Here is a 24,432-nt window from a genome sequence, read left to right on the forward strand (position 1 = left end):
AATATACCTATGTAGGTTAAGTATGGATTTTAAAAAAAGTCAGACTTTCCTGTCAGGTACTAAAGAAGAGGCAGGCTGGGCATGGTGGCTCATGCCTGAAATCCTAGCACTTTGGGAGGCCAAGGCAGGCAAATCACTTGAGGCCAGGAGTTCAAGACCAGCCAGGGCAACATGGCAAAACCCCATCTCTGCTAAAAATATAAAAAATAGCCAGGTGTCGTGGCACATGCCTGTAATCCCAGCTACTTGGGAGGCTGAGCCACAAGAATTGCTTGAACTCACAAGGCAGAGGTTTCGGTGAACTGAGATTGTGCCACTGCACTCCAGCCTGTGCAACAAAGCAAGATCCTTTCTCAAAAAAAAAAAAAAAAAGAAAAAGAAAGAAAAAAGGAAAAAGAGGCAAAATACATTTATCATTATTCAATATTATTCTGGCATAAAAATGTGTTACATTTGCGTGTGGTGGCTCATGCCTGTAATCCCAGCACTTTGGGAGGCCGAGGCAGGCAGATTACATGAGTCCAGGAGTTTGAGACCAGCCTGGGCAACATGGAAAAACCCCATCTCTACAAAAAAAAAAAAAAAAAAAAAAAATATATATATATATATATATATATATATATATATATATACCTGCGTGTGGTGGCATGCCTATGGTCCCAGCCACTCGAGAGGCTGAGATGGGAAGATCCCTTAAGTTCGGGAGATGGAGGCTGCAGTGAGTTGAGTTCCCACCAACACACTCACTCCAGCCTGGGCAACAGAGCAAGAGAGACTCTGTTTCAGACAAAAAAAAAAAAAAGAAAAAAAAGTTAGGGAAACAGAAGCATAGGGGAGCCAGACCGGGCTTGGTGGCTCAGGCCTGTAATCCCAGCACTTTGGGAGGCCGAGGCGGGCAGATCACGAGGTCAGAAGATCAAGACCATCCTGGCTAACACGGTGAAACCCCATCTCTACTAAAAATACAAAAAATTAGCCAGGCATGGCGGCGGGCGCCTATATTCCCAGCTACTCGGGAGGCTGAGGCAGGAGAATGGCGTAAACCCGGGAGGCAGACCTTGCAGTGAGCTGAGATTGCACCACTGCACTCCAGCCTGGGCAACAGAGCCAGACTCCGTCTCAAAAAATAATAATAATAATAATCAATTCCATCTTAAAACTAGCAAGGTACATTTCTTGCCAGTCATGATCCATGGTCATAAGATGTTTATAGCTAAGGAAGCAGCTTTTTTTTTTTTTTTTTGAGACGGAGTTTCACTCTTGTCGCCCAGGCTGGAGTGCAATGGCACTATCTCGGCTCACTGCAACCTCTGCCTCCAGGGTTCAATTGATTCTCCTGCCTCAGCCCCCCAAGTAGCTGGGATTACAGGAGCCCGCCACCACACCGATTAATTACTGTATTTTTAGTAGAGACAGGGTTTCCCCATGTTAGCTAGGCTGGTCTTGAACTCCTGACCTCAGGTGATCCACCTGCCTCGGCCTCCAAAGTGCTGGGATTACAGGTGTGAGCCACCACGCCTGACAGGAAGCAGCTTAATAATGCCTGCAAGGAGAGATTGAGATCAACCTGGGAAACATGGCTGTCCTCTACAAAAATACAAAAATTTGCTGGGCACCTGTAGTCTCAGCTACTTGGGAGGCTGAGGTAGGAGGATTGCTTCAGCCAGGAGGTCAAGGCTGCAGTGAGCCGTGATCATACCACTGCTCTCCATCTCCAACCTAGGCTGCAGAGCAAGACAGTCTCAAAAAAAAAAAAACAACAACAACAAAAAACCCTATAAAAGTAGAGTTTAGACAAGGCTCCGTAGTTCAGGCCTGTAATCTCAGCACTTTGGGAGGCCAAGGCAAGAGAATCGCTTGAGGCCAGGAGTTCAGATAAGCCTGGCCAACATAGCAAGACCCCATCTGGAAAAAAAAAAAACCAGAAAAAGGAAAAAAAAGCACCCTCTGAGTATCAACTGGTTTTTCCTCTTCCTACGACCTTTGATCACTATCTTGTTATTACTAATCTTTTGCCCTTGCTTGTTTAACCTCTTGAAGTTTGTGTCTGCTAGATTACAACAATCCAACATAAAGAAGATGCTGGCACAAGGCTTCCATCCATACCATCTTCTGACCTGGGAAATAAAGACATCTTGCCTTTAGGCCCCTCAGATCAGGCATCCAAAGATTTTTACTCCTCCAGTACTGGGCAGGGCTATGCCCATTGAATCATTATAACATCGCCAGGTGTGCGGATCACAAGGTCAAGAGAACAAGATCGTCCTGGCCAACATGGTGAAACTCCGTCCCTACTAAAAATACAAAAATTAGCTGGGCATGGTGGCATGTGCCTACAGTCCCAGCTGCTCAGGAGGCTGAGGCAGGAGAATCGCTTGAACCTGGGAGGCAGAGGTTGCAGTGAGCTGAGATCGTGCCACTGCACTCCAGCCTGGCGACACAGCGAGACTCCGTCTCAAAAAAAAAAAAAAAAAAAAAAAAATCAGCTGGGTGTGGTGGCTCACACCTGTAATCCCAGCCCTTTGGGAGCCCAAGGTGGGCGGATCACCCAAGGTTGGGAGTTCGAGACCAGCCTGACCAACACGGAGAAAGCCCATCTCTACTAAAAATACAAAATTAGCTGGGCGTGGTGGCGCATGTCTGTAATCCCAGCTACTTGGGAGGCTGAGGCAGGAGAATCGCTTGAACTTGGGAGGCAGAGGTTGCAGTGAGCCAAAATTGTGCCATTGCACTCCAGCTTGGGCAACAAGAGCAAAACACTCTCTCTCAAAAAAAAAAAAATCATCAGACAGAACATCCTGCAAACATGGACCTCCCCTGGCTCCCTAGAAACCAACTGCAAATTCTTTTTTTTTTTTTTTTTTTTTTTTTTGAGACAGAGTCTTGCTCTGTGGCCCAGGCTGGAGTGCAGTGGCACAATCTCAGCTCACTGCAAGCTCCGCCTCCCAGGTTCACCCATTCTCCTGCCTCAGCCTCCCGAGTAGCTGGGACTACAGGTGCCCACCACCACGCCTAGCTAATTTTTTGTATTTTTAGTAGAGATGGGGTTTCACCGTGTTAGCCAGGATGGTCTCGATCTCCTGACCTCGTGATCCACCTGCCTCAGCCTCCCAGAGTGCTGGGATTACACGCGTGAGCCACCGTGCCTGGCCCACCAAATGCAAAATCTTATGAGAGAATCCTGTCCCAAAGATCAATGTCCACTGTCAGCAGGAAGAAGTTACAAAAAATGACCTTCACCCTTCATCTCCCCTTAAGATTAGAGGAGTAGAGGAGAAGAGTAAAGGAGGTATTATGTTAGGGAAACAGGAACATAAGAGCTAGGGTAACAGGGCCAGGTACGGTGGCTCACGCCTGTAATTCCAGCACTTTGGGAGGCCGAGGCGGGTGGATCACCTGAGGTCAGGAGTTCGAGACTAGTCTGGCCAACATTGTGAAATCCCTTCTCTACTAAAAATACAAAAATAATCTGGGTGTTGTGGTAGGTGCCTGTAATCTCTGCTACTTGGGAGGCTGAGACAGGAGAATCACTTGAACCTGGGAGGCAGAGGTTGCAGTGCGCCGAGATCATGCCATTGCACCCCTGCCTGGGCAACAAAAACAAAACTGTGTCTCAAAAAAAAAAAAAAAAAAAAAAAAAAGGGCTAGGGTAACACAATTTCAAAATCAATTCCAAATTTAGACTAGCAAAGCATATTCCTTACCAGATACAACCCATGGTCATAAGATGTTTACAGCTAAGGAAGAAGTTTAATAATGCCAGCAAGGACAAACTCCTACGACAACAAAATGTTTAGATGTCCCAATATCACGTAACAATATACCCCCTGCTTTTTTTTTTTTGAGATGGAGTTTCGTTCAACAAAATAAAATGAAATAAAAAAGAAGTTCTCTTTTAGTTTGATTACTCTGTGAAACCTGAGGTATTTATTATCAAGAACCTAAAAAAAAACCCTTCAAATACTTCCTCATTCACAACAGGGGAATACACAGACAGATAAAAGCTAATAGTTTTAGGAAGGTATCTGGGGAGACATATAGGCCCATGGGAGCAAATCCCTGCAGTGGCGGCTCTGATAATCTGCAGAGAGCTAGAAGGGAGGTTCTCCCCTCCCCCAGAAAAATCTATCCCAAAACCATAAACTACATCGCCAATCCTTGGAAATACATAAGGTGGTTAGGGTTAAAGGGTGGCTTCAAAATGGTGCTAGCAGAAACCTATTGCGGTTACTGAACTATTCAAAATATTTGCCCAGAGATAGCTTTTCTGGATAAAATAGCTTTATTCAGAGCCGACAGCAAAATGGAGTTCAGCAGGGTGGTTCCCTAACATCCATTCTTCCCGTTAAAGCAAGCTAATTATTTTCAGATTCGTTTATAAGAGTAAGTAAGGGTGGTGGTGGTCCGACGGTAGTGGGTTATCAGAACTTATTAACATTAGTGTCACTAAAATTGATATGCAACCCCCCACTGCTAAAATTGACAGGCTTAATTTTTTTTTTAAGAATAAGAAGAGGGACAAAATAAGTGAGAACAATATTCAAATATATTCCTGCCTCCTCTATCCAGTTGGAAAAATGTATGCAAATTTGGATTTTGAATCAAATGCCTTTAAACAAGACTACCAAAACTATCAGAAATAAACAAGAACCTCTTGGTTTGCAGGTCAGGTTCAGATGGGTGGAGACACACATATACAGATATACATATATATAACTCCTTACAAAATACACTTATTAACCATATAAATTTGTTATTTGTCTAAAATGAAGGATGAAGGCTGTACCAAATCTTAATAGGCTAATAACTGAATATGAACTATGAATTTTTAGTGTTTTAGGTTTAACCTTTTTCTTCCTCATATACTGGGCAGATATTCTGAATAGTAACATCAATACGTTTCTGCTAGGACCATTTTAAAGCCACATTTTAAACCTAACCACCTTCTGCATTTCCAAGGATTAGCAATGTGGTTTATGGTCTTGAAATAGATTTTCCAGGGGCGGGGCGGAGGGAGAACTAGTCTACTCCTATAATGTGGGCCTCCAAGCACTAAGCTATAACCAGTTGATGTATCTTGACACAAGGCCAAGCCGTCTTATTTACAAAACTCTTAAGTTGCACAAGGAATCCCTACTTCCTAACATCCTTCAGTGTCAATTTATTTCCTCCCTATCCAAGTCTTTCCTCACTTCTTCAACTCAGCTACCGCCTCTGAAATGTGTTTTTAAATCTCCTTTTCAAAAAGCCCCTAGGACTGTTCCATAAAGTTGATGGCTTAGATCTAAAATTGGGGCCTACTTTGTTTGCCCTTTTAACAGCTTCAATGTTAAATGCTTGGGCACGACTCTTCGAATGACTGAAACACTATTTGCTTCCAGCGTTTGGTACTCTTACTTTGGAGAACAAGTCATTACAGTAAACCACGCACACCAATCGATTTTCTAAAGCTCGCGTTTTTCACAGTATCAGGTAAGTACCGAATGCACTGCCTTTAAAGGAACTGCGAAAATAAAAAGGCAAAACTCACTGACAAACTGTGGCAACATGAAATTAATCAGCTGAGCTATCCGAACCACAACTTTCTGCATTTCACGGTGCTTCGTCTTTCAAATTGTATGGCTCTCTCAAGTCCTGGGTTTCCTCCGAATTAAGGCAAGCCTCGTCGCCCATTCCCTGGTCGGTGTCTTTCCGACTCGCGCCCGCCCCTCGCCAGGCCCTGACAGTCATGCGCCGCACACTGCAGTACTGGCGCGCGCGGCCGGCAGGCGCTGCAGACCCCACCCCGCGGCCGCGCGAGGGGAGGGGGCTCGGGGCTCGGAGCCCGCCTCTGCGGCGGCCAGGCCGGGCGCCGAGTGGGCGCGCAGGGCCGGAGGAGGGGCCAGCGACCGCGGCGCCGCCTGTGCCCGCCCGCCCCTCCACAGCCGCTACTTAAGAGGCTCCAGCGCCGGCCCCGCCCCAGTGCGTTACTTACCTCGACTCTTAGCTTGTCGGGGACGGTAACCGGGACCCGGTGTCTGCTCCTGTCGCCTTCGCCTCCTAATCCCTAGCCACTATGGTGAGTAAGCCGTGCGGCTCCCGGCTGCTTTCAGGGAAGCAGGGAAAAGCGAGCCGGCGGGGCGCGGGGGCCCTGTATACAGCCGGGGAGGGCTGGCCTCAGAGCCGTCCGTTTGGAGGGCGGAAAACGAGGCGAGAGGCCAGGGCGGGAGTGGTGAGACCTCGGTGTGTGTAAAGAGCGGGGGCCCGGAAAGGTCGAGGGGCGCCAGGATTTCTTCTCGGACTCTGGAAGGGATGGGGGCTCGGGCTGCCCTCCGCGGTATCCGGAGCTCTCTTTTATCGCGTAACTCTGTCCTGGGAGCGGTCCCTCGAGTCCCCGCAGCCCTTTCCAGCGCATGCCCTTCCCCCGCCTTGGGTGGACGCGCGCGCGGACTCTTCCAGCCCTCACTTCCTCTTGAGCGCGAAAAGTGGGGGTGGGAAGCGGCTGGAGACAAAAGCGCGCACGCGCGACCGTTACCTTCCCGCCGCTCTTGGGCGGGAAACCGCCACTGCGGTTTGCGCATGCGCTCTGCGTCGCGACGCGACTAGGGCTACAGGGTGTGTCTCCTGTTAACCTGAGTTTTTTTTGATGAAAGCAATAAGAGGACTGGGAAAGAGCTCTCTGTCAATGTACCGCTCTACCCCAGTGTATTAGGACAGTTCGTACACAACAGTCTGTAGAGGCCACCTGTCTCTCTCCCTGCTGCGTTAGGAATTCAGGGGAGCAGGTGGTGGCAGTAAGGGGTTTTGAGAGAACGGAAATCGGATCTTGACCCAGATCTGGGCCGCCGATAATCCCCTACTGCGCTCAGACTGCTGTGGAGGTGTTAGGCTGAGCCCGATGCCGGCGGGCAAGGGAGGATGGGCGGCTTGGGCAGCGCCTTTGCAGACGTGGCCATTTCGTGCCTCTGCAGCGCCGCCGGGGGGCGCAAGAGCGCGCGCCCGGAATTGCTCATTCATCCTGTGCTGCAGAGCCCCGCCCTTGTCCCTGCGGACAGACATTTCTTCTGCGCTGGTCTGGCCACGTGCTTCCCGTGCTAGGAGCTGCCCGGAAATGTGGCCTCCTAGTCTAAAGTGGGATTCTGGGGCCTGAGCGCTGGACGGATGCCCACCTTGCTGTCTTGGTCCTCCAAAGGAGGAAGCTGTGACTGAGCTGTCTTGGTCTGGAAGGAGGCCTTCTCGGTTTAGGATGGGAAAGTAACATTCATTAAAAGCAACATAGACTATAGTGTAGCTGTTCTCAAAAGAGTAGTACATCTTATGTCGCTTTAAAAAAGGAAATTCGTTTTTAAGATTACCGTGAGTAGCCTAGGTAACACAGCCAGACCTCATCTCCACAAAAAAAATGAAAAAATTAGCCAGGTGTGGTGGCCTGTGCCTGTGGTCCCAGCTGCTCCGAAGGCTGAGGTGGAGGGATGACTGGATCCCAGGAGGTTTAGGCCGCAACGAGCCTAGATGGCATCACTGCACTCAAGCCTGGGCGACAGACCTTATCTCTAAAAAATAAAAGATTGCATGAGTATTTTGTTCCACTTGAGAGTCACCAGTAGATTGGTTTAAATTGTGATATCTTTTTTCCTTCCCACAGCGTGAGTGCATCTCCATCCACGTTGGCCAGGCTGGTGTCCAGATTGGCAATGCCTGCTGGGAGCTCTACTGCCTGGAACATGGCATCCAGCCCGACGGCCAGATGCCAAGTGACAAGACCATTGGGGGAGGAGATGACTCCTTCAACACCTTCTTCAGTGAGACGGGCGCTGGCAAGCACGTGCCCCGGGCTGTGTTTGTGGACTTGGAACCCACAGTCATTGGTGAGTTGACCTCAGTAACCTAAGTGAGATCCCAGGATGCTGGGACAGGAGGTCTGTCCAGGGGCTTCTCTTGTCACTCACCCACTCCCTCCATCCGTCTATCCTTCCTCCAGATGAAGTTCGTACTGGCACCTACCGCCAGCTCTTCCACCCTGAGCAGCTCATCACAGGCAAGGAAGATGCTGCCAATAACTATGCCCGAGGGCACTACACCATTGGCAAGGAGATTATTGACCTCGTGTTGGACCGAATTCGCAAGCTGGTAAGTATCACATATAAATATGCATTTAATGCGGTGCGGTGGTTCCAGTGCAAGTTGGGTGGAGTGACTGACATCATTCATTCTTTGGCACCTACCAAAATGTGGAATAGACTGCTTGCTATATTAATTGGACTTCTAAATCAGATAGTCCCTAGGTTATGGACAGTTTGTGGACATGTCTGTTTTGCCAATTCCTCATGCTTACATCAATGAGACATGGTTCATAATCTAAAAAGTTTAAATAGAAATTCTAAGATAATGTGTGCTGGCATTAAAATACTACATTTTTTTTATTCCCCTACAGGCTGACCAGTGCACCGGTCTTCAGGGCTTCTTGGTTTTCCACAGCTTTGGTGGGGGAACTGGTTCTGGGTTCACCTCCCTGCTCATGGAACGTCTCTCAGTTGATTATGGCAAGAAGTCCAAGCTGGAGTTCTCCATTTACCCGGCGCCCCAGGTTTCCACAGCTGTAGTTGAGCCCTACAACTCCATCCTCACCACCCACACCACCCTGGAGCACTCTGATTGTGCCTTCATGGTGGACAATGAGGCCATCTATGACATCTGTCGTAGAAACCTCGATATCGAGCGCCCAACCTACACTAACCTTAACCGCCTTATTAGCCAGATTGTGTCCTCCATCACTGCTTCCCTGAGATTTGATGGAGCCCTGAATGTTGACCTGACAGAATTCCAGACCAACCTGGTGCCCTATCCCCGCATCCACTTCCCTCTGGCCACGTATGCCCCTGTCATCTCTGCTGAGAAAGCCTACCATGAACAGCTTTCTGTAGCAGAGATCACCAACGCTTGCTTTGAGCCAGCCAACCAGATGGTGAAATGTGACCCTCGCCACGGTAAATACATGGCTTGCTGCCTGTTGTACCGTGGCGACGTGGTTCCCAAAGATGTCAATGCTGCCATTGCCACCATCAAGACCAAGCGCAGCATCCAGTTTGTGGATTGGTGCCCCACTGGCTTCAAGGTTGGCATCAACTACCAGCCTCCCACTGTGGTGCCTGGTGGAGACCTGGCCAAGGTGCAGAGAGCTGTGTGCATGCTGAGCAACACCACAGCTATTGCTGAGGCCTGGGCTCGCCTGGACCACAAGTTTGACCTGATGTATGCCAAGCGTGCCTTTGTTCACTGGTACGTGGGTGAGGGGATGGAGGAAGGTGAGTTTTCAGAGGCCCGTGAAGACATGGCTGCCCTTGAGAAGGATTATGAGGAGGTTGGTGTGGATTCTGTTGAAGGAGAGGGTGAGGAAGAAGGAGAGGAATACTAATTATCCATTCCTTTTGGCCCTGCAGCATGTCATGCTCCCAGAATTTCAGCTTCACCTTAGCTGACGGGCGTTAAAGCTTTCTGGTTAGATTGTTTTCACTTGGTGATCATGTCTTTTCCATGTGTACCTGTAATATTTTTCCATCATGTCTCAAAGTAAAGTCATTAACATCAAAAGCTTTGTTTCCTGTGTTTTTTTCTAGAAGTGCCTTGGTTTTTAGATTCATCTATACTTGGAGTATAGAGAGTCTGCAATATGCTGGTGGTGTCAAGGATCCTACTTACTCTGCCGGCACCTGTGGGGAAAAGGGAGCTCAAGGGACTAGAAAGGCAGAAGCCCTAGATTCTCAGACTAGTTTACCACCTCAACCCTTGCATAGGGGGTGGGGAAAGTCATTCTGCTAATCTAAAGCAGATTTAGCTCTTCAGAGGATGGCTGGGTAGTTACTAATGAGTAATGTATAGGAAGTGCAAGTTTTGAATATCCGCTAAGATGCTGCTGTTTAAAATGGCCTAACCTTGTTAGTGTAATTAAGAAATTTCCAAGTGATCTTTGGCTGGTCATGGTGGCTCACGCCTCTAATCCCGGCACGAGGACGAGGCGGGTAGATGACTTGAGCCCAGGCATTCAAGACCAGCCTGGGTGACATGATGAAACCCTGTCTACAAAGAAATACAAAAATGTGGGTGTGGTGGTATGCGCCTATAAGCCCAGCTACTGGAGAGGCTGATGAGATTGAGGCTGTGGTGAGCTGTGATTGTACCACTGCACTCCAGCCTTGGTGACAGATCCTGTCTTAAGAAAAAACAGTGACCTGGGAAAACATCTGTAGGAATATTTGAGGGTGGTGAGGTAAAGGCTGTTTCCAGCCCTGTTGTGATAGGAAAAAGTAGGACCAGAACTCATGGTGGTCAATAAAAGTCATGCTAGGAAAGGCTAAACAATAAGCCATATGCATTGGTGGGAGAGGACTGCGTTACATGAGAATAAAGTGGCAACATTTGTAAAGGTTAGGATAAAAGTTTATAGCATTTGGCATGGTTTACATCCTTTTCAAGTATTTTGGCTACATGTAACAGACTTGTAGGCACAGAGAATGTAAATAGAGGATTTAACCTAGGAGAAAATGTAGATTTCAAATCCAGAAAGCACAGGAAAATTATGGCTGCTGAAGACCTTGGTGTCTCCTTGGTTCAAGACTGAAAGAATACATGAGGCATTTTTTAAAAAGTAGAGGCCAGGCGCAGTGGCTCATGCCTGTAATCCCAATGCTTTGGGAGGCTGAGGCGGGTGGATAACCTGAGGTCAGGAGTTTGAGACCAGCCTGGCCAACATGGAGAAACTCCATCTCTACTAAAAGTACAAAATTAGCCAGACATGGTGGCGCATGCCTGTAATCCCAGCCACTCAGGAGGCTGAGGCAGGAGAACTGTTTGAACCTGGCAGGCGGAGGTTGCAGTGAGCTGAGATTGCGCCATTGCACTCCAGCCTGGGCAACAAGAGCAAAACTTCATCTCAAAAAAAAAAAAAAGTAGAGAAGTCTACAATTCTCCTAGTTTTTTTTCTTTTTTTTTAGCCCAGAAATCCTATAAATTTACAAAATGTAGTCAGCCCTCCCTGTCTGTGGGTTCCATATCTAGATTTGACTAACTGGATTGAAAATACTTGGAAGCAACCGGCCATAGTGGTTCATGCCTATAATACCAGCACTTTGGTCAAGGCGGGAGGATCACTTGAGCCCAGGAGTTTGAGATCAGCCTAGGCAACCTAGGGAGACCCTGCCATTACAAAACTGAAAAACAAATTAGCCAGTGTAATTGTGCTGCTGCATTTCTGTCTGGGTGCCAGAGAAAGATCCTATCTCAAAATATATATTTGGAAAAATGGATAGTTGTGTCTGAACTGAACATGTACTTGTCCCCTTTATTCACTAAATGATACAGTATAACAGTTATTTACATAGCATTCACATTGTATTAGGTATTATAAGTAATTTGGAAATGACTTAAAGTATACAGGAAGATGTGTGCAGGTTACATGCAAACACCAGAGTTCTCTATATAAGGAACTTGAGCATTCATGGATTTTGGTATCCTTCAGGGATACTAAGGGATGACTGTAACTCTCAGCTCCAAAGATAATCTGATTTGGCATGAACAATTCAGAGAAAAAGCTTTGGTGGGGAGCCTACAGGCCTAGTATAGCAACAGAAATGTAACCATCACAGGCTCTAAGGGAAAACAGACATCTTTATTTATTTATTTATTTATTTATTTATTTATTTATTTATTTATTGAGACGGGGTCTCGCTCTGTCTCCCAGTCTGGAGTGCAGTGGTGCGGTCTCGGCTCACTGCAACCTCCGCCTCCTGGGTTCAAGTGATTCTCCTGCCTCAGCCTCCTGAGTAGCTGGGATTACAGGCACCCGCCACCACGCCTGGCTAATTTTTGTATTTTTAGTAGAGATAGAGTTTCACCATGTTGGCCAGGCTGTTCTCGAACTCCTGACCTCATGATCTGCCCGCCTTGGCCTCCCAAAGTGCTGGGATTACAGGCATGAGTCGCTGGGTGTGCCGAGCTGCAGACACCTTTAAAGAACTGAGAGGCCCAGGTGGGGCAGCTCACGCCTGTAATCCTATCACTTTGGGAGCCCAAAGTAGGTGGATCACCTGAGGTCAGGAGATCGAGACCAGCCAGGCCAACATGGCGAAACCCCAAATCTACTAAAAATACAAAATCAGTGGCCGGGTGCAGTGGCTCACGCTGAGATTATGCCACTGCACCCCAGCCTGGGTGACAGAGTGAAACTCTCAAAAATATACAATAAAACATTTTAAACTGGGCACCGTAGTTCACTCCTGTAATCCCAGCACTTTGGGAGGCCAAGGCGGGTGGATCACCTGAGGTCAGGAGTTCGAGACCATCCTGGCTAACATGGTGAAACCCGTCTCTACTAAAAATACAAAAAATCAGCCGGGCGTGGTGGCGGGGCCTGGTCCAGCTCGGGAGGCTGAGGAGGAGATGGCGGAACCGGAGGCGGAGTGCAGTGAGCGAGATGCGCACTGCACCCAGCCTGGGCGACAGAGCGAACCCGTCTCAAAAAAAAAAAAAAAATACAAAAATTAGCTGGGCGTGGTGGTGGGCACCTGTAATCCCAGCTACTTGGGAGGCTGAGATAGGAGAATTGCTTGAACCCGGGAGGCAGAGCTTGCAGTGAGCCGAGATCATGCCATTGCACTCCAGCCTTGGTGATAAGAGCGAACTCCGTCTCAAAGGAAAAAAAAAATTAAAAAATTGTTTTATACATCAAGATGACTATTTTTTTTTTCTTGAGATGGAGTCTCACTCTATTGCCCAGGCTGGAGTGCAGTGACTCAGTCTCAGCTCACTGCAACCTCTGCCTCCTGGGTTCAAGGGATTCTCCTGCCTCAGCCTCCCGAGTAGCTGGGATTACAGGCATGCACCACCATGCCCAGCTAATTTTTGTATTTTTAGTAGAGACGGGGTTTTGCCATGTTGTCCAGGCTGGTCTCAAACTCCTGACCTCAAGTGATCCTCCCTCCTTGGCTTCCCAAACTGCTGGGATTACAAGGGTGAGCCACCACACCAGGCCAAGATGAATCCTAATAATTATAAGTTAAGGCCTTGGGTTAAATGATATATTATTGTGGGCCATGGGGGAGGGGATGGCTAGAATGACATGGCACTGCAGTCGTCTTATCTATACCTCTGCCCGGGCAGCAAGTACAGTGCCTGGTAATGCCCATAGAATGCTTCTAGGGAGGCCGGGCACGGTGGCTCACGCCTGTAATCCCAGCACTTTGAGAGGCCGAGGCGGGCAGATCACGAGGTCAGGAGATGGAGACCATCCTGGCTAACATGGTGAAACCCCTCTCTACTAAAAATACAAAAAATTAGCCGGGCGTGGTGGCAGGTGCCTTTAGTCCCAGCTACTGGGGAGGCTGAGGGAGGAGAATGGCGTGAACCCAGGAGGCGGAGCTTGCAGTGAGCCGAGATTGCACCATTGCATTCTAGCCTGGGCGACTGAGTGAGGCTTTGTCTCAAAAAAAAAAAAAAAAAAAAAAAGAATGCTTCTAGGGAGCCAAAAATAAATAATGGTAATTTCTCTCTTAAGCCAGATTCTTTTTCTTTTTCTTTTTCTTTTTTTTTTTTTTTTTGGAGACGGAGTCTCACTTTGTCACCCAGGCTGGAGTGCAGTGGCACGATCTCGGCTCACTGCAAGCTCTCCCTCACGGGTTCACGTCATTCTCCTGCCTCAGCCTCCCGAGTAGCTGGGACTACAGGCAACTGCCACCACACCCACCCGGCTAATTTTTTGTATTTTTAGTAGAGGCGGGGTTTCACCATCTTAGCCAGGATGGTCTCGATTTCCTAACCTTGTGATCCACGCGCCTAGGCAGCCCAAAGTGCTGGGATTACAGGCATGAGCCACCGCGCCTGGCCCAGCCAGATTCTTTATTGTTCTACTCAATGTAAACTTTAAGCCCTAAGGTTTTGGAACACTCACTCTGTTTCAGGGCCCAGGCTTCTTTGTCAAGTCTCAGGGGAGGGGCCAAGGGAACAGAGACATTTGGTTAGCCTCTTGTTCCGTCACTAATCAGGACCTCTTAATCTTCTGGGACTATTTTCCCTTTTACACTATAGATTTCCATTCTGCCTTTCTCAGACGGGGTAGCAAGTAGGGCTTTGGAGTCTGGAAAGACCTGTAAACTTTTTTTTTTTTTTTTTTTTTTTTTTTTTTTGAGATGGAGTCTCACTCTGTTGCCCAGGCTGGAGTGCAGTGGCACGATCTCAGCTCACTGCAAGCTCCACCTCCCGGGTTCACGCCATTCTCCTGCCTCAGCCTCCCGAGTAGCTGGGACTACAGGCGCCCGCCTCCACGCCTGGCTAATTTTTTATATTTTTAGTAGAGACGGAGTTTCACCGTGTCAGCCAGGATGGTCTAGATCTCCTGACCTCGTGATCCGCCCGTCTCAGCCTCCCAAAGTGCTGGGATTACAGGCATGAGCCACTGTGCCCGGCCTTGGACCTGTAAACTTAGAGATGTGCGTCCAAGTTGGGAGATGAGGGGCAGTGCATCCCAGGTCTTGACATGTCTGCTCAGCCATACTCCAGAGCTACTACAGAAGAATAGGCCATTTATTCAGAAAATAAGTATAACTTTTTTTTCTTTTTCTTCTTTTTTTTGGAGATGAAGTCTAACTCTGACATCCAGCCTGGAGTGCAGTGGTGCGATCTTGGCTCACTGCATCCTCCAACTCCCAGGTTCAAGTGATTCTCCTGCCTCAGCCTCCCGAGTAGCTGGGATTACAGGCACCCGCCACCACGCCGGCTAATTTTTTTGTATTTTTAGTAGAGACAGAGTTTCACCACATTGGCCAGGCTGGTCTTGAATTCCTGACCTCAGGTGATCTGCCTGCCTCGGCCTCCCAAAGTGCTGGGATGACAGGGATGAGCCACTGTGCCCGGCCAATGAATATAATTTTTTTTTTTGAGACACTCCCTCTGTGGCCCAGGCTGGAGTGCAGTGGTGCAATCTCGGCTCACTGCAAGCTCAGCCTCCCGGGTTCAGGCCATTCTCCTGCCTCAGCCTCCCGAGTAGCTGGGACTACAGGCGCCTGCAACCACGCCGGCTAATTTTTTGTATATTTAGTAGAGACGGGGTTTCACTGTGTTAGCCAGGACGGTCTCGATCTCCTGACCTTGTGATCCACCCATCTTGGCCTCCCAAAGTGCTGGGATTACAGGCATGAGCCACCGCGCCCGGCCGAATATAAATTTTTAAAAGCCTAAGAAGGGTTTACTTAGAGATGAAAAGGATGATGATAATAACAATGATAACTAACCCTAACTACATAGATACCTTCTTTTTTTAACACCGGAATGCTTAAATTCCTTCACAACCTACTGTTCATCCCCTCCTTGAGTTTACTGTTAAAATGAAAAGAGCCCAGTGCCTCATTTTACAGATGACAGATTTAATTGGTAGGGATGAAGGGGAGAGATACCACAGCCTTGTGTCCTGCCTTGCAGGACTAGAAGCCTTAAATATTGCCCCCCCACAAGATCAGAAGGACATGAGTCTTTCAGCCTTACCGAGGACCCAGGCTGTGATTTAGGGATGTGCTTAAACTAAGAGGCTTGAGCAAGGGAGGAGAGAAGAGCATTTTATCTGGAGATGCCATATTCCCCTGCCAATCCCATCAAACTCCTGGCAAATTCCTTAATGCCCTGCAGATGGCACCACTGACAAGGAGTTCTCCGTCCAGGAGAGCCAAGCTCAGATTTGTGAACTCTGCCCTTGTTGTCATCTTGGACCTGTGCTGAAAAGATGACCAACAAACCGGAAGTGACTGACCTGCTATCCCTAGCATTCACACACTTGTCACTTTTTCTTCTGTCCATGACTGGAGGCAGCTGGGCCTCATGCTAGGCCACTGTGAATCAGGAAGCTACAGAAAACACCACACCAAAGGAGTTTCTTGACCTCAGCTCCTTCCTGTAGGGTGCTTCCCTGAGGTAGGATGTGTATAAAAACATGGCCTTGGGCAACAAAAGCGAAACTCCATCTCAAAAAAAACAAAAACAAACAAAAAAAAACATGGCCTTGGGCCAGGCGTGGTGGCTTACGCCTGTAATCTCAGCACTTTGGGAGGCCAAGGAGGGTGGATCACTTGAAGTCAGAAGTTCGAGACCAGCCTGGCCAACATGATGAAACCCTGTCTCTACTAAAAATACAAAAATTAGCCAGGCGTGGTGGCAGGCACCTGTAATCCCAGCTACTCAGGAGGCTGAGGCAGGAGAATTGCTTGAACCTGGGAGGTGAAGGTTGCAGTGAGCCAAGTTAGTGTTACTGCACTCCAGCCTGGGCAACAGACTGAGACTCCGTCTCAAACAAAACAAAACAAAACAAAACAAAAAATGCCTTGGAATCAACATGTAGTAAGGGAGGAGCATGTTGTCACATTAATCTAAACCCAATATTGGTACAAAGTCAATAACCACCTGACAATGTGGGCATCATCACGTAGACACTGATGTCATTGTGTTGCTAAGGCTAGCTTCCACCTCTCTGCTATCTAGTTCATAAGCCAAAACAATACCCAAATGCTCTACCCCACCCACTCCCAACTGACAGCCTGCTGTACGTTATCATGCCCAACTAGACAGAATCAAGCTCATCACCTCATTCATGCCTGAGCCTTTAAACATACTCTTTCCTCTGCCTGTGGTACCTTCTATTGCCATAAGAGCCCCCAACACCTTTGTCCAGTTAACGCATACTCTCCCTTCAATGAAGAAAGCCCAAATGTCATTTCTTCAAAGACTTGGAGACTAGGTCAGAATAGGCCATATTTTCTACTATATATTTTCATAGAACCTCTACTTTTCTCACATTTGTAATATTTTGTAAATATATATTTGTGCGATTATTTAATTCATATATTTCTTCCCTACCAGAGTTTTTTTTCTGGAGACAGGGTCTAGCTCTTGTGTCCAGGTTGGAGTGCAGTGATTCGATCTCAGCTCACTGCTGCCTCGACCTCCTGGACTCAAGGGATCCTCCCAGCTCAGCCTCTTGGGTAGCTGGGACCACAGGCACTGACCATCACCCCCGGCTAATTTTTAAATTTTTTGTAGAGATGGAGTCTCACCATGTTGTCCAGGCTGGTCTCAAAATTCTGAGCTCAAGCAATCCTTTCCTGCTTCGGCCTCTTTTTTTTTGAGACAGAGTTTTGCTCTTGTTGCCCAGGCTAGAGTGCAATGGCGTGATCTCGGCTCACCATAACCTCCGCCTCCCAGGTTCAAGCAATTCTCCTGCCTCAGCCTCCTGAGTAGCTAGGATTACAGGCATGCACCACCATGCCCGGCTAATTTTTTTTGTTTGTTTTGTTTTGTTTTTTGGAGACAGAGTCTCGCCCTGTCGCCCAGGCTGGAGTGCAGTGGCACGATCTTGGCTAACTGCAAGCTCCGCCTCCCGGGTTCACGTCATTCTCCTGCCTTAGCCTCCCCAGTGGCTGGGACTACAGGCGACCACCACCACGCTCGGCTAATTTCTTGTATTTTTAGTACAGATGGGTTTCCCCGTGTTAGCCAGGATGGTCTCGATCTCCTGACCTCGTGATCCGCCCGTCTCGGCCTCCCAAAGTGCTGGGATTACAGGCATGAGCCGCCGTGCCCAGCATCTACCAGATTAAAAAAAAAAAAATCCAGGCCGGGCACGGTGGCTCATGCCTGTAATCCAAGCACTTTGGGAGGCTCAGGCGGGAGGATCATGAGGTCAGGAGATCGAGACCATCCTGGCTAACACGGTGAAACCCCGTCTCTACTAAAAAAAAATACAAAAAATTAGCTGGGCGTGGTGGCAGGCATGGGTAGTCCCAGCTACTGGGAGGCTGAGGCAGGAGAATGGCGTGAACCTGGGAGGCGGAGCTTGCAGTGAGCCAAGATCGTGCCACTGTACTCCAGCCTAGGCGACAGAGCGAGACTGTGTCTCAAAAAAAAAAAAAAAAAATCCATTAGATAAATGCTCCACAGTTTTTTGTTTGTTTTTGTTTTTTAAGATTAGTCAAATGGGCCAGGCACAATGGCTCAGACTTGTAGTACCAGCAATTTGGGAGGCCAAGGAAGGAAGATCACTTAAGACCAGGAGTTTGAGACCAACTTGGGCAACTAGTGAGACCCTGTCTCTAAAAAAAATTTAAAAATTAGCCTGGTGTGGTGGTACATGCCTTTGGTCTCAGCTGCCTGGGAGGCTGAGGTGGGAGGATCACTTGAGCCCGGGAGGTTGAGGATGCGGTGAGCTGAGATTGCTTCATTGCACTCCCGCCTAGGTGCCAGACCAAGACCCCAAGACCCTGTCTCAAAAAACAAACAAACAAACAAACAAAAAACAAACAAACAAAAAAACATTTTTAACTCTGAAAGCTGGAGATGACTATCCATCTACTTCCTCCCCACTTTCAGACTAAGCCCGGGTCCAAAGCTCTAAGGGGCCTCAGGCAGACAGTAAAAGGTGGATAGAGACATCAAATGGAAGTGGATAGGAAGGCTTCTTCTGTGTTCTAAAGATTCTTCATCATAGTGGCTCACGCCTGTAATCCCAACACTTTGGGAGGCTGAGGTGGGAGGATCACTTGAGGTCAGGAGTTCAAGACCAGCCTGGCCAAAATGGTGAAACCCTGTTTCTACTGAAAATACAAAAATTAGCCAGGAGCAGTGGCATATGCCTGCAGTCCCAACTCCTCAAGAGGCTGAGGCAAAAGAATTGCTTGAACCCAGGAGATGGAGGCTGCAGTGAGCTGAGATCACGCCACTGCACTCCAGCCTATGTGTGGAGTCAGACTCCATTTCAAAAAATAAATAAATAAAATAAAATAATAAAACTTCTTCATCAAGAAGATGTCTCAAACCAAAAAAAGATCCCTCAGCCTCTCTGGCCCTAGCATCTCATCATACTGGCATGTAGAAACTTCTGCTGCCTCACTATGACCAAATCAATGTGTGCCACGAGCTGGGTTGTCACCCAGCTGCCAGAATAAGCTGTCACTCTAGATATTCCTTCTATATAACAGTGCTCAAAGCTAGGCAGGTGAGTATTCCCATCATCTTCTTCACTGCTCACCCGGTGTAATCTCTTTGTTGTTGTTGTTGATTTTTTTTGTTATTGTCTTTTTTTTTTTTTTTTTTTTTGAGACAGAGTCTTGCACTGTTGCCCAGACTCCCAGGCTGGAATGCAGTAGCACAATCTCGGCTCACTGCAGCCTCCACCCCCTGGGTTCAATCACTCCTCCCACCTCAGTCTCCGGAGTAGCTGGGACTATAGGCATGCTACAATGTCCAGCTAATTTTTGTATTTTTTGTAGAGACAGGGTTTTGCCATGTTGCCTAGGCTGGTCTCCAACTTCTGAGCTCAATCCACCCACTTTGGCTTCCCAAAGTGCTGAGATTACGGGTGTGAGCCACTGCATCTGGCCTGTGTAATCTCTTATCCAGTCTGGGCTTCAAGAGGAATATAGACAATGGAGTTTTCTCCAAGGGTTGAGGAGAGGTAAGGAGTACTAGGCAGAGTATCTCAGAGAACTGAGGATGTTTAGCTTAGAAAAGAGAAACCCAATGCAGGGCTGCGTTCTAGAAATGGCAGTAGATTCATTCCTCAAAACCACAGAGGGCACAGCAAAAGATGGGGAATAAGACTGCAGCTCACGGCCGGGCACGGTGGCTCACGCTTGTAATCCCAGCACTTTGGGAGGCCGAGGCGGGCGGATCACGAGGTCAGGAGATCGAGACCACGGTGAAACCCTGTCTCTACTAAATACAAAAAAAATTAGCCGGGCGTGGTGGCGGGCGCCTGTAATCCCAGCTACTCGGAGAGGCTGAGGCAGGAGAATGGCGGGAACCCGGGAGGCGGAGCTTGCAGTGAGCCGAGATCGTGCCACTGCACTCCAGCCTGGGCGACAGAGAGAGACCCTGTCTCAAAAAAAAAAAAAGACTGCAGTTCACTTTCTAAAAATTAGCCAGCACCAACAACGAACCAGTATGCCATCTATTCAGCGGTCAGTGGTCCCCAACCTTTTTGGTACCAGGGGCCGGTTTTGTGGAAGACAATTTTTCCATGAATGGTGTGTGTGGTGAGGGGTGGTTTCAGGATGAAACTGTTCTACCTCAGATCATCTGGCATTAGATTCTCATAAGAAGCACCGAACCTAGCTCCACAATTCACAACACAGTTCTAGCTCCTATGAGAATCTAATGCCACTGTTGATCTGACAGGAGGTGGAGCTCGGGTGGTAATGCTTGCTTGCACACCCCTCACCGCCTGCTGTGTGGGCCGGTTCCTAACAGGCCATGGTCTGCAACTGGCGGTTGAGGACCCCTGGTCTATGTCATGAAGCACAAACAGGTAGACCTGATAACTTCTAATATACCTCTCCATTCCCAGAGTCTATAATTTCACAAATTTTTTCTTGCTGTCTCAAGCCAATCTTTCATTACAATTCTTCTCTCAAATATTGTTGGAGAGGTCAGGTAGGGAGGAAGAATTAGAATTGAATCCCTCAAAGCATGTTTCTTTTCTTTTCTTTTTTTTTTTGAGACAGAGTTTCAATCTTTGTTGCCCAGGCCGGAGTGCAATGGCGTAATCTCGGCTAACTGCAACCTCCACCTCCCGAGTTAAAGTGATTCTCCTGCCTCAGCCTCCCAAGTAGCTGGGATTACAGGCATGCGCCACCATGCCTGGCTAATTTTGTATTTTTAGTGGAGACAGGGTTTCTCCATGTTGGTCAGGCTGGTCTCGAACTTCCGACCTCAGGTGATCTGCCCGACTCGGCCTGCCAAAGCGCTGTGATTACAGGCGTGAGCCACTGCACCCAGCCAACGTGTTTCTAAAATTCTTCTTCTCCTAACTCCCAACGACAACATCAAAAAGTTCTCAGATGCAGGAAGGACTTGCTTAGGAAATTCCTGGTTTTCTGGTTTCCCTGGCACCCTCGACAAGAGGGATATTCCAAAATTTCTAGAAATTTGTCCTATTTTGACCAGAGAGAAGAAAAAAGTTATAGTTCAGAGTCAGATGAGCTCTGGCTGGGTGAGGTGGCTCATGCCTGTAATCCCAGCACTTTGGGAGGCTGAGGCAGGTGGATCACCTGAGGTCAGGAGTTCGAGACCAGCCTGACAAACATGGTGAAACCCTGTCTCTACCAAAAATACAAAAATTAGCTGGGCATGGTAGCGGGTGCCTGTAATCCCAGTTATTCGGGAGGCTGAGGCAGGAGAATTGCTTGAACCCAGGAGGCAGAGGTTACAAGAGATCGAGCCACTGCACTCCAGCCTAGGTGACAGAGCCAAAAAAAAAAAAAAAAAAAAAAGAGTTAGCTAAATAGCTAAATAAGCTCTTTCCAAAGACCCAGAAAGTCCTGGGAACAAAATCACCCTGAAAGTAGTCTTAGAGTAGGCAGGAAATTTTCTTTCTTCGTTCTTTCTTTCTTTTTTTTTTTTTTTTTTTAAAAAATAAAAACAGGGTTTCACTTTGTCGCCCAGGCTGGAATGCAGTGGTGCCATGATAGCCCACTGTAGCCTCGATTTCCTGGGCTCAAGTGATTCTCCTGCTTCAGTCTCCTGAGTATCTTAGAACTGAGGGGACATGCCACCACGCCTTGCTAATTTCATAAATTTTTTGTAGAGATAGGGTCATGTGTTACCCAGGCTGGTCTTTTTTTTATTTTTATTTTTTTTGAGATGGAGTTTCGCTCCCAGGCTGGAGTGCAATGGCACGAGTTTGGCTAACCGCAACCTCTGCCTCCTGGGTTCAAGCAATTCTCCTGCCTCAGCCTCCTCAGCAGCTGGGATTACAGGCATGTGCCACCACAACCGGCTAATTATGTATTTTTAGTAGAGACGGGGTTCCTCCGTGTTGGTCAGACTGATCTCAAACTCCCAACCTCAGGTGATCCGCCTGCCTCAACTTCCCAAAGTACTGGGATTACAGGCGTGAACCACAGCGCCCGGCCCTGTTTAAGTGTTTATTATAAGAACTGCACTGGATTAAGTTTTGGGGAAGAAAAGAAGGGGGTGAATTAGAAGCCAAATATGGGCCTGGCACGGTGGTTCACGCCTGTAATCCCAGCACTTTGGGAGGCTGAGGCTGGCGGATCACCTGAGGTCAGGAGTTGGAGACCAACCTGACCAACACGGAGGAACCCCGTCTCTACTAAAAATACAAAATTAGCCAGTCGTGGGGACGCACCTGTAATCCCAGCTACTCTGGAGGCTGAGGGAAGAGAATCGCTTGAACCCGGGAGGCAAAGGTTGCGGTAAGCCAAGATTGCGCCATTGCACTCCTGCCTGGGCAACAAGAGCGAAACTCCATCTCAAAAAAAAAAAAAAAAAAAGCCAAATATAAGTTTCTAATTCTTGAAGAGAAGACAGGAGGAAAAGAGGAAAGACAAATGAAGGTAAAGTTAAACAATACAAAATATTTAAATAACAGCTCAAGAGGACAAATATTATGTAACAGTGCATATATGGACAATTTTTATTTTAGAGATGGAGTTTCGCTCTTGTTGCCCAGGCTGTAGTGCAATGGTGCGATCTCAGCTCACCGCAACCTCCAATTCCCAGGTTCAAGTGATTCTCCTGCCTCAGCCTTCCAAGTAGCTGGGATTATAGTACCCACCACCACGCCCAGCTAATTTTTGTATTTTTTAGTAGAGATGGGGTTTCACCATGTTGGCCAGGGTGGTCCTGAACTCCTGACTGTTGGGAACAAGCCCCCCCAAAATCTGGCCATAAACTGGCCCCAAAACTGGCCATAAACAAAATCTCTGCAGCACTGTGACATGTTCATGATGGCCATAACGCCCATGCTGGAAGGTTGTGGATTTGCTGGAATGAGGGCAAGGAACACCTGGCCCACCCAGGGCGGAAAACCGCTTAAAGGCGTTCTTAAACCACAAACAATAGCATGAGCGATCTATGCCTTAAGGACATGCTCCTGCTGCAGTTAACTAGCCCAACCCATCCCTTTATCTCTGCCCATCCCTTTGTTTCCCATAAGGGATACTTTCAGTTAATCTAATATCTATAGAAAGAATGCTAATGACTGGCTTGCTGTTAGGTAAATCTCTGTTCGGGGCTGTCAGCTCTGAAGGCTGTAAGACCCCTGATTTCCCACTTCACACCTCTATATTTCTGTGAGTGTGTCTTTAATTCCTCTAGCGCTGGGTTAGGGTCTCCACCTGACTTCAGGTAATCCACCGGTCTCGGCCTGCCAAAGTGCTGGGATTACAGGCGTGAGCCACCGTGACCGGCCTTATGGCCAATTTTTTTTTTTTGAGACAGAGTCTTTCTGTGTCACCCAGGTTGGAGTGCAGTGGCGCGATCTCGGCTCACTGCAAGCTCCACCTCCCGGGTTCACGCCATTCTCCTGCTTCAGCCTCTCTGAGTAGCTGGGACTACAGGCGCCCGCCAGCACGCCCGGCTAATTTTTTGTATTTTTAGTAGAGACGAGGTTTCACTGTGGTCTCTATCTCCTGACCTCATGATCCGCCCGCCTCGGCCTCCCAAAGTGCTGGGATTACAAGCGTGAGCCACTGCGCCCGGCCTTTTTTTTTTTTTTTTGAGACGGAGTCTCGCTCTGTCGCCCAGGCTGGAGTGCAGTGGCGCGATCTCGGCTCACTGCAAGCTCTGCCTCCCAGGTTCACGCCATTCTCCTGCCTCAGCCTCCCAAGTAGCTGGGACTACAGGCGTCCGCCACCACGCCCAGCTAATTTTTTATGTTTTAAGTAGAGACGGGGTTTCACCCTGTTAGCCAGGATGGTCTCGATCTCCTGACCTCGTGATCCGCCCGCTTCAGCCCCCCCAAAGTACTGGGATTACAGGCGTGAGCCACCGCGGGACGCTATGGCCAATTTCTTTTTTTTGAGACGGAGTCTCGCTCTGTTGCGCAGGCTGGAATGCAGTGGCACAATCTCGGCTCACTGCAAGCTCTGCCACCCGGGTTCACGCCATTCTCCTGCCTCAACCTCCCGAGAAGCTGGGACTACAGGTACCCGCCACCACGCCCGGCTAATTTTGTATTTTCAGTAGAGATGGGGTTTCACCTTGTTAGCCAGGATGGTCTCGATCTCCTGACCTCTTGATCTGCCTGCCTCGGCCTCCCAAAGTGCTGGGATTACAGGCGTGAGCCACCGCACCCGGGCTACGGCCAATTTTTAACTGCCCACTGAACTATGCAGCTGGATGTTGCTTTAAGAATTTAGAGGAGGTCGGGTCTGTTGGCACACGCCTGTAATCCCTGAACTTTGGGAGGTCAAGGCAGGCTGACAGCTTAAGCCCAGGAGTTCAAGACCAGCCTGAGTAACATGGCAGAATCAGCTAAGTGTGCTGGTGCCCGCCTGTGATCCCAGCTGCTCAAGAGGCTGAGATGGGAAGATCACTTGAGCCTGGGAGTTGGAGGCTACAGTGAGCCGTGATCGCACCACTGCACACCAGACTGGGCGACAGAGTGAGACTCTGTCT

At 48.3% G+C, this 24,432-nt stretch overlaps 1 protein-coding gene across 1 annotated transcript; it reads left to right on the forward strand.

Annotated features, from left to right (window-relative positions):
* The first annotated feature begins 5,824 nt into the window (after positions 1–5,824).
* On the forward strand, positions 5,825–9,570 carry LOC100604350 (tubulin alpha-1B chain). The gene is made up of 4 exons (XM_030816635.1): positions 5,825–6,058; positions 7,625–7,847; positions 7,961–8,109; positions 8,414–9,570. Exons 1-4 carry the CDS (start codon positions 6,056–6,058, stop codon positions 9,392–9,394), a joined length of 1,356 nt encoding a protein of 451 aa, XP_030672495.1. The 5' UTR covers positions 5,825–6,055; the 3' UTR covers positions 9,395–9,570.
* The last annotated feature ends 14,862 nt before the right edge of the window (positions 9,571–24,432 follow it).

This window comes from Nomascus leucogenys, chromosome 8, assembly GCF_006542625.1.
Source record: "Nomascus leucogenys isolate Asia chromosome 8, Asia_NLE_v1, whole genome shotgun sequence".
Taxonomy (NCBI): domain Eukaryota; kingdom Metazoa; phylum Chordata; class Mammalia; order Primates; family Hylobatidae; genus Nomascus; species Nomascus leucogenys.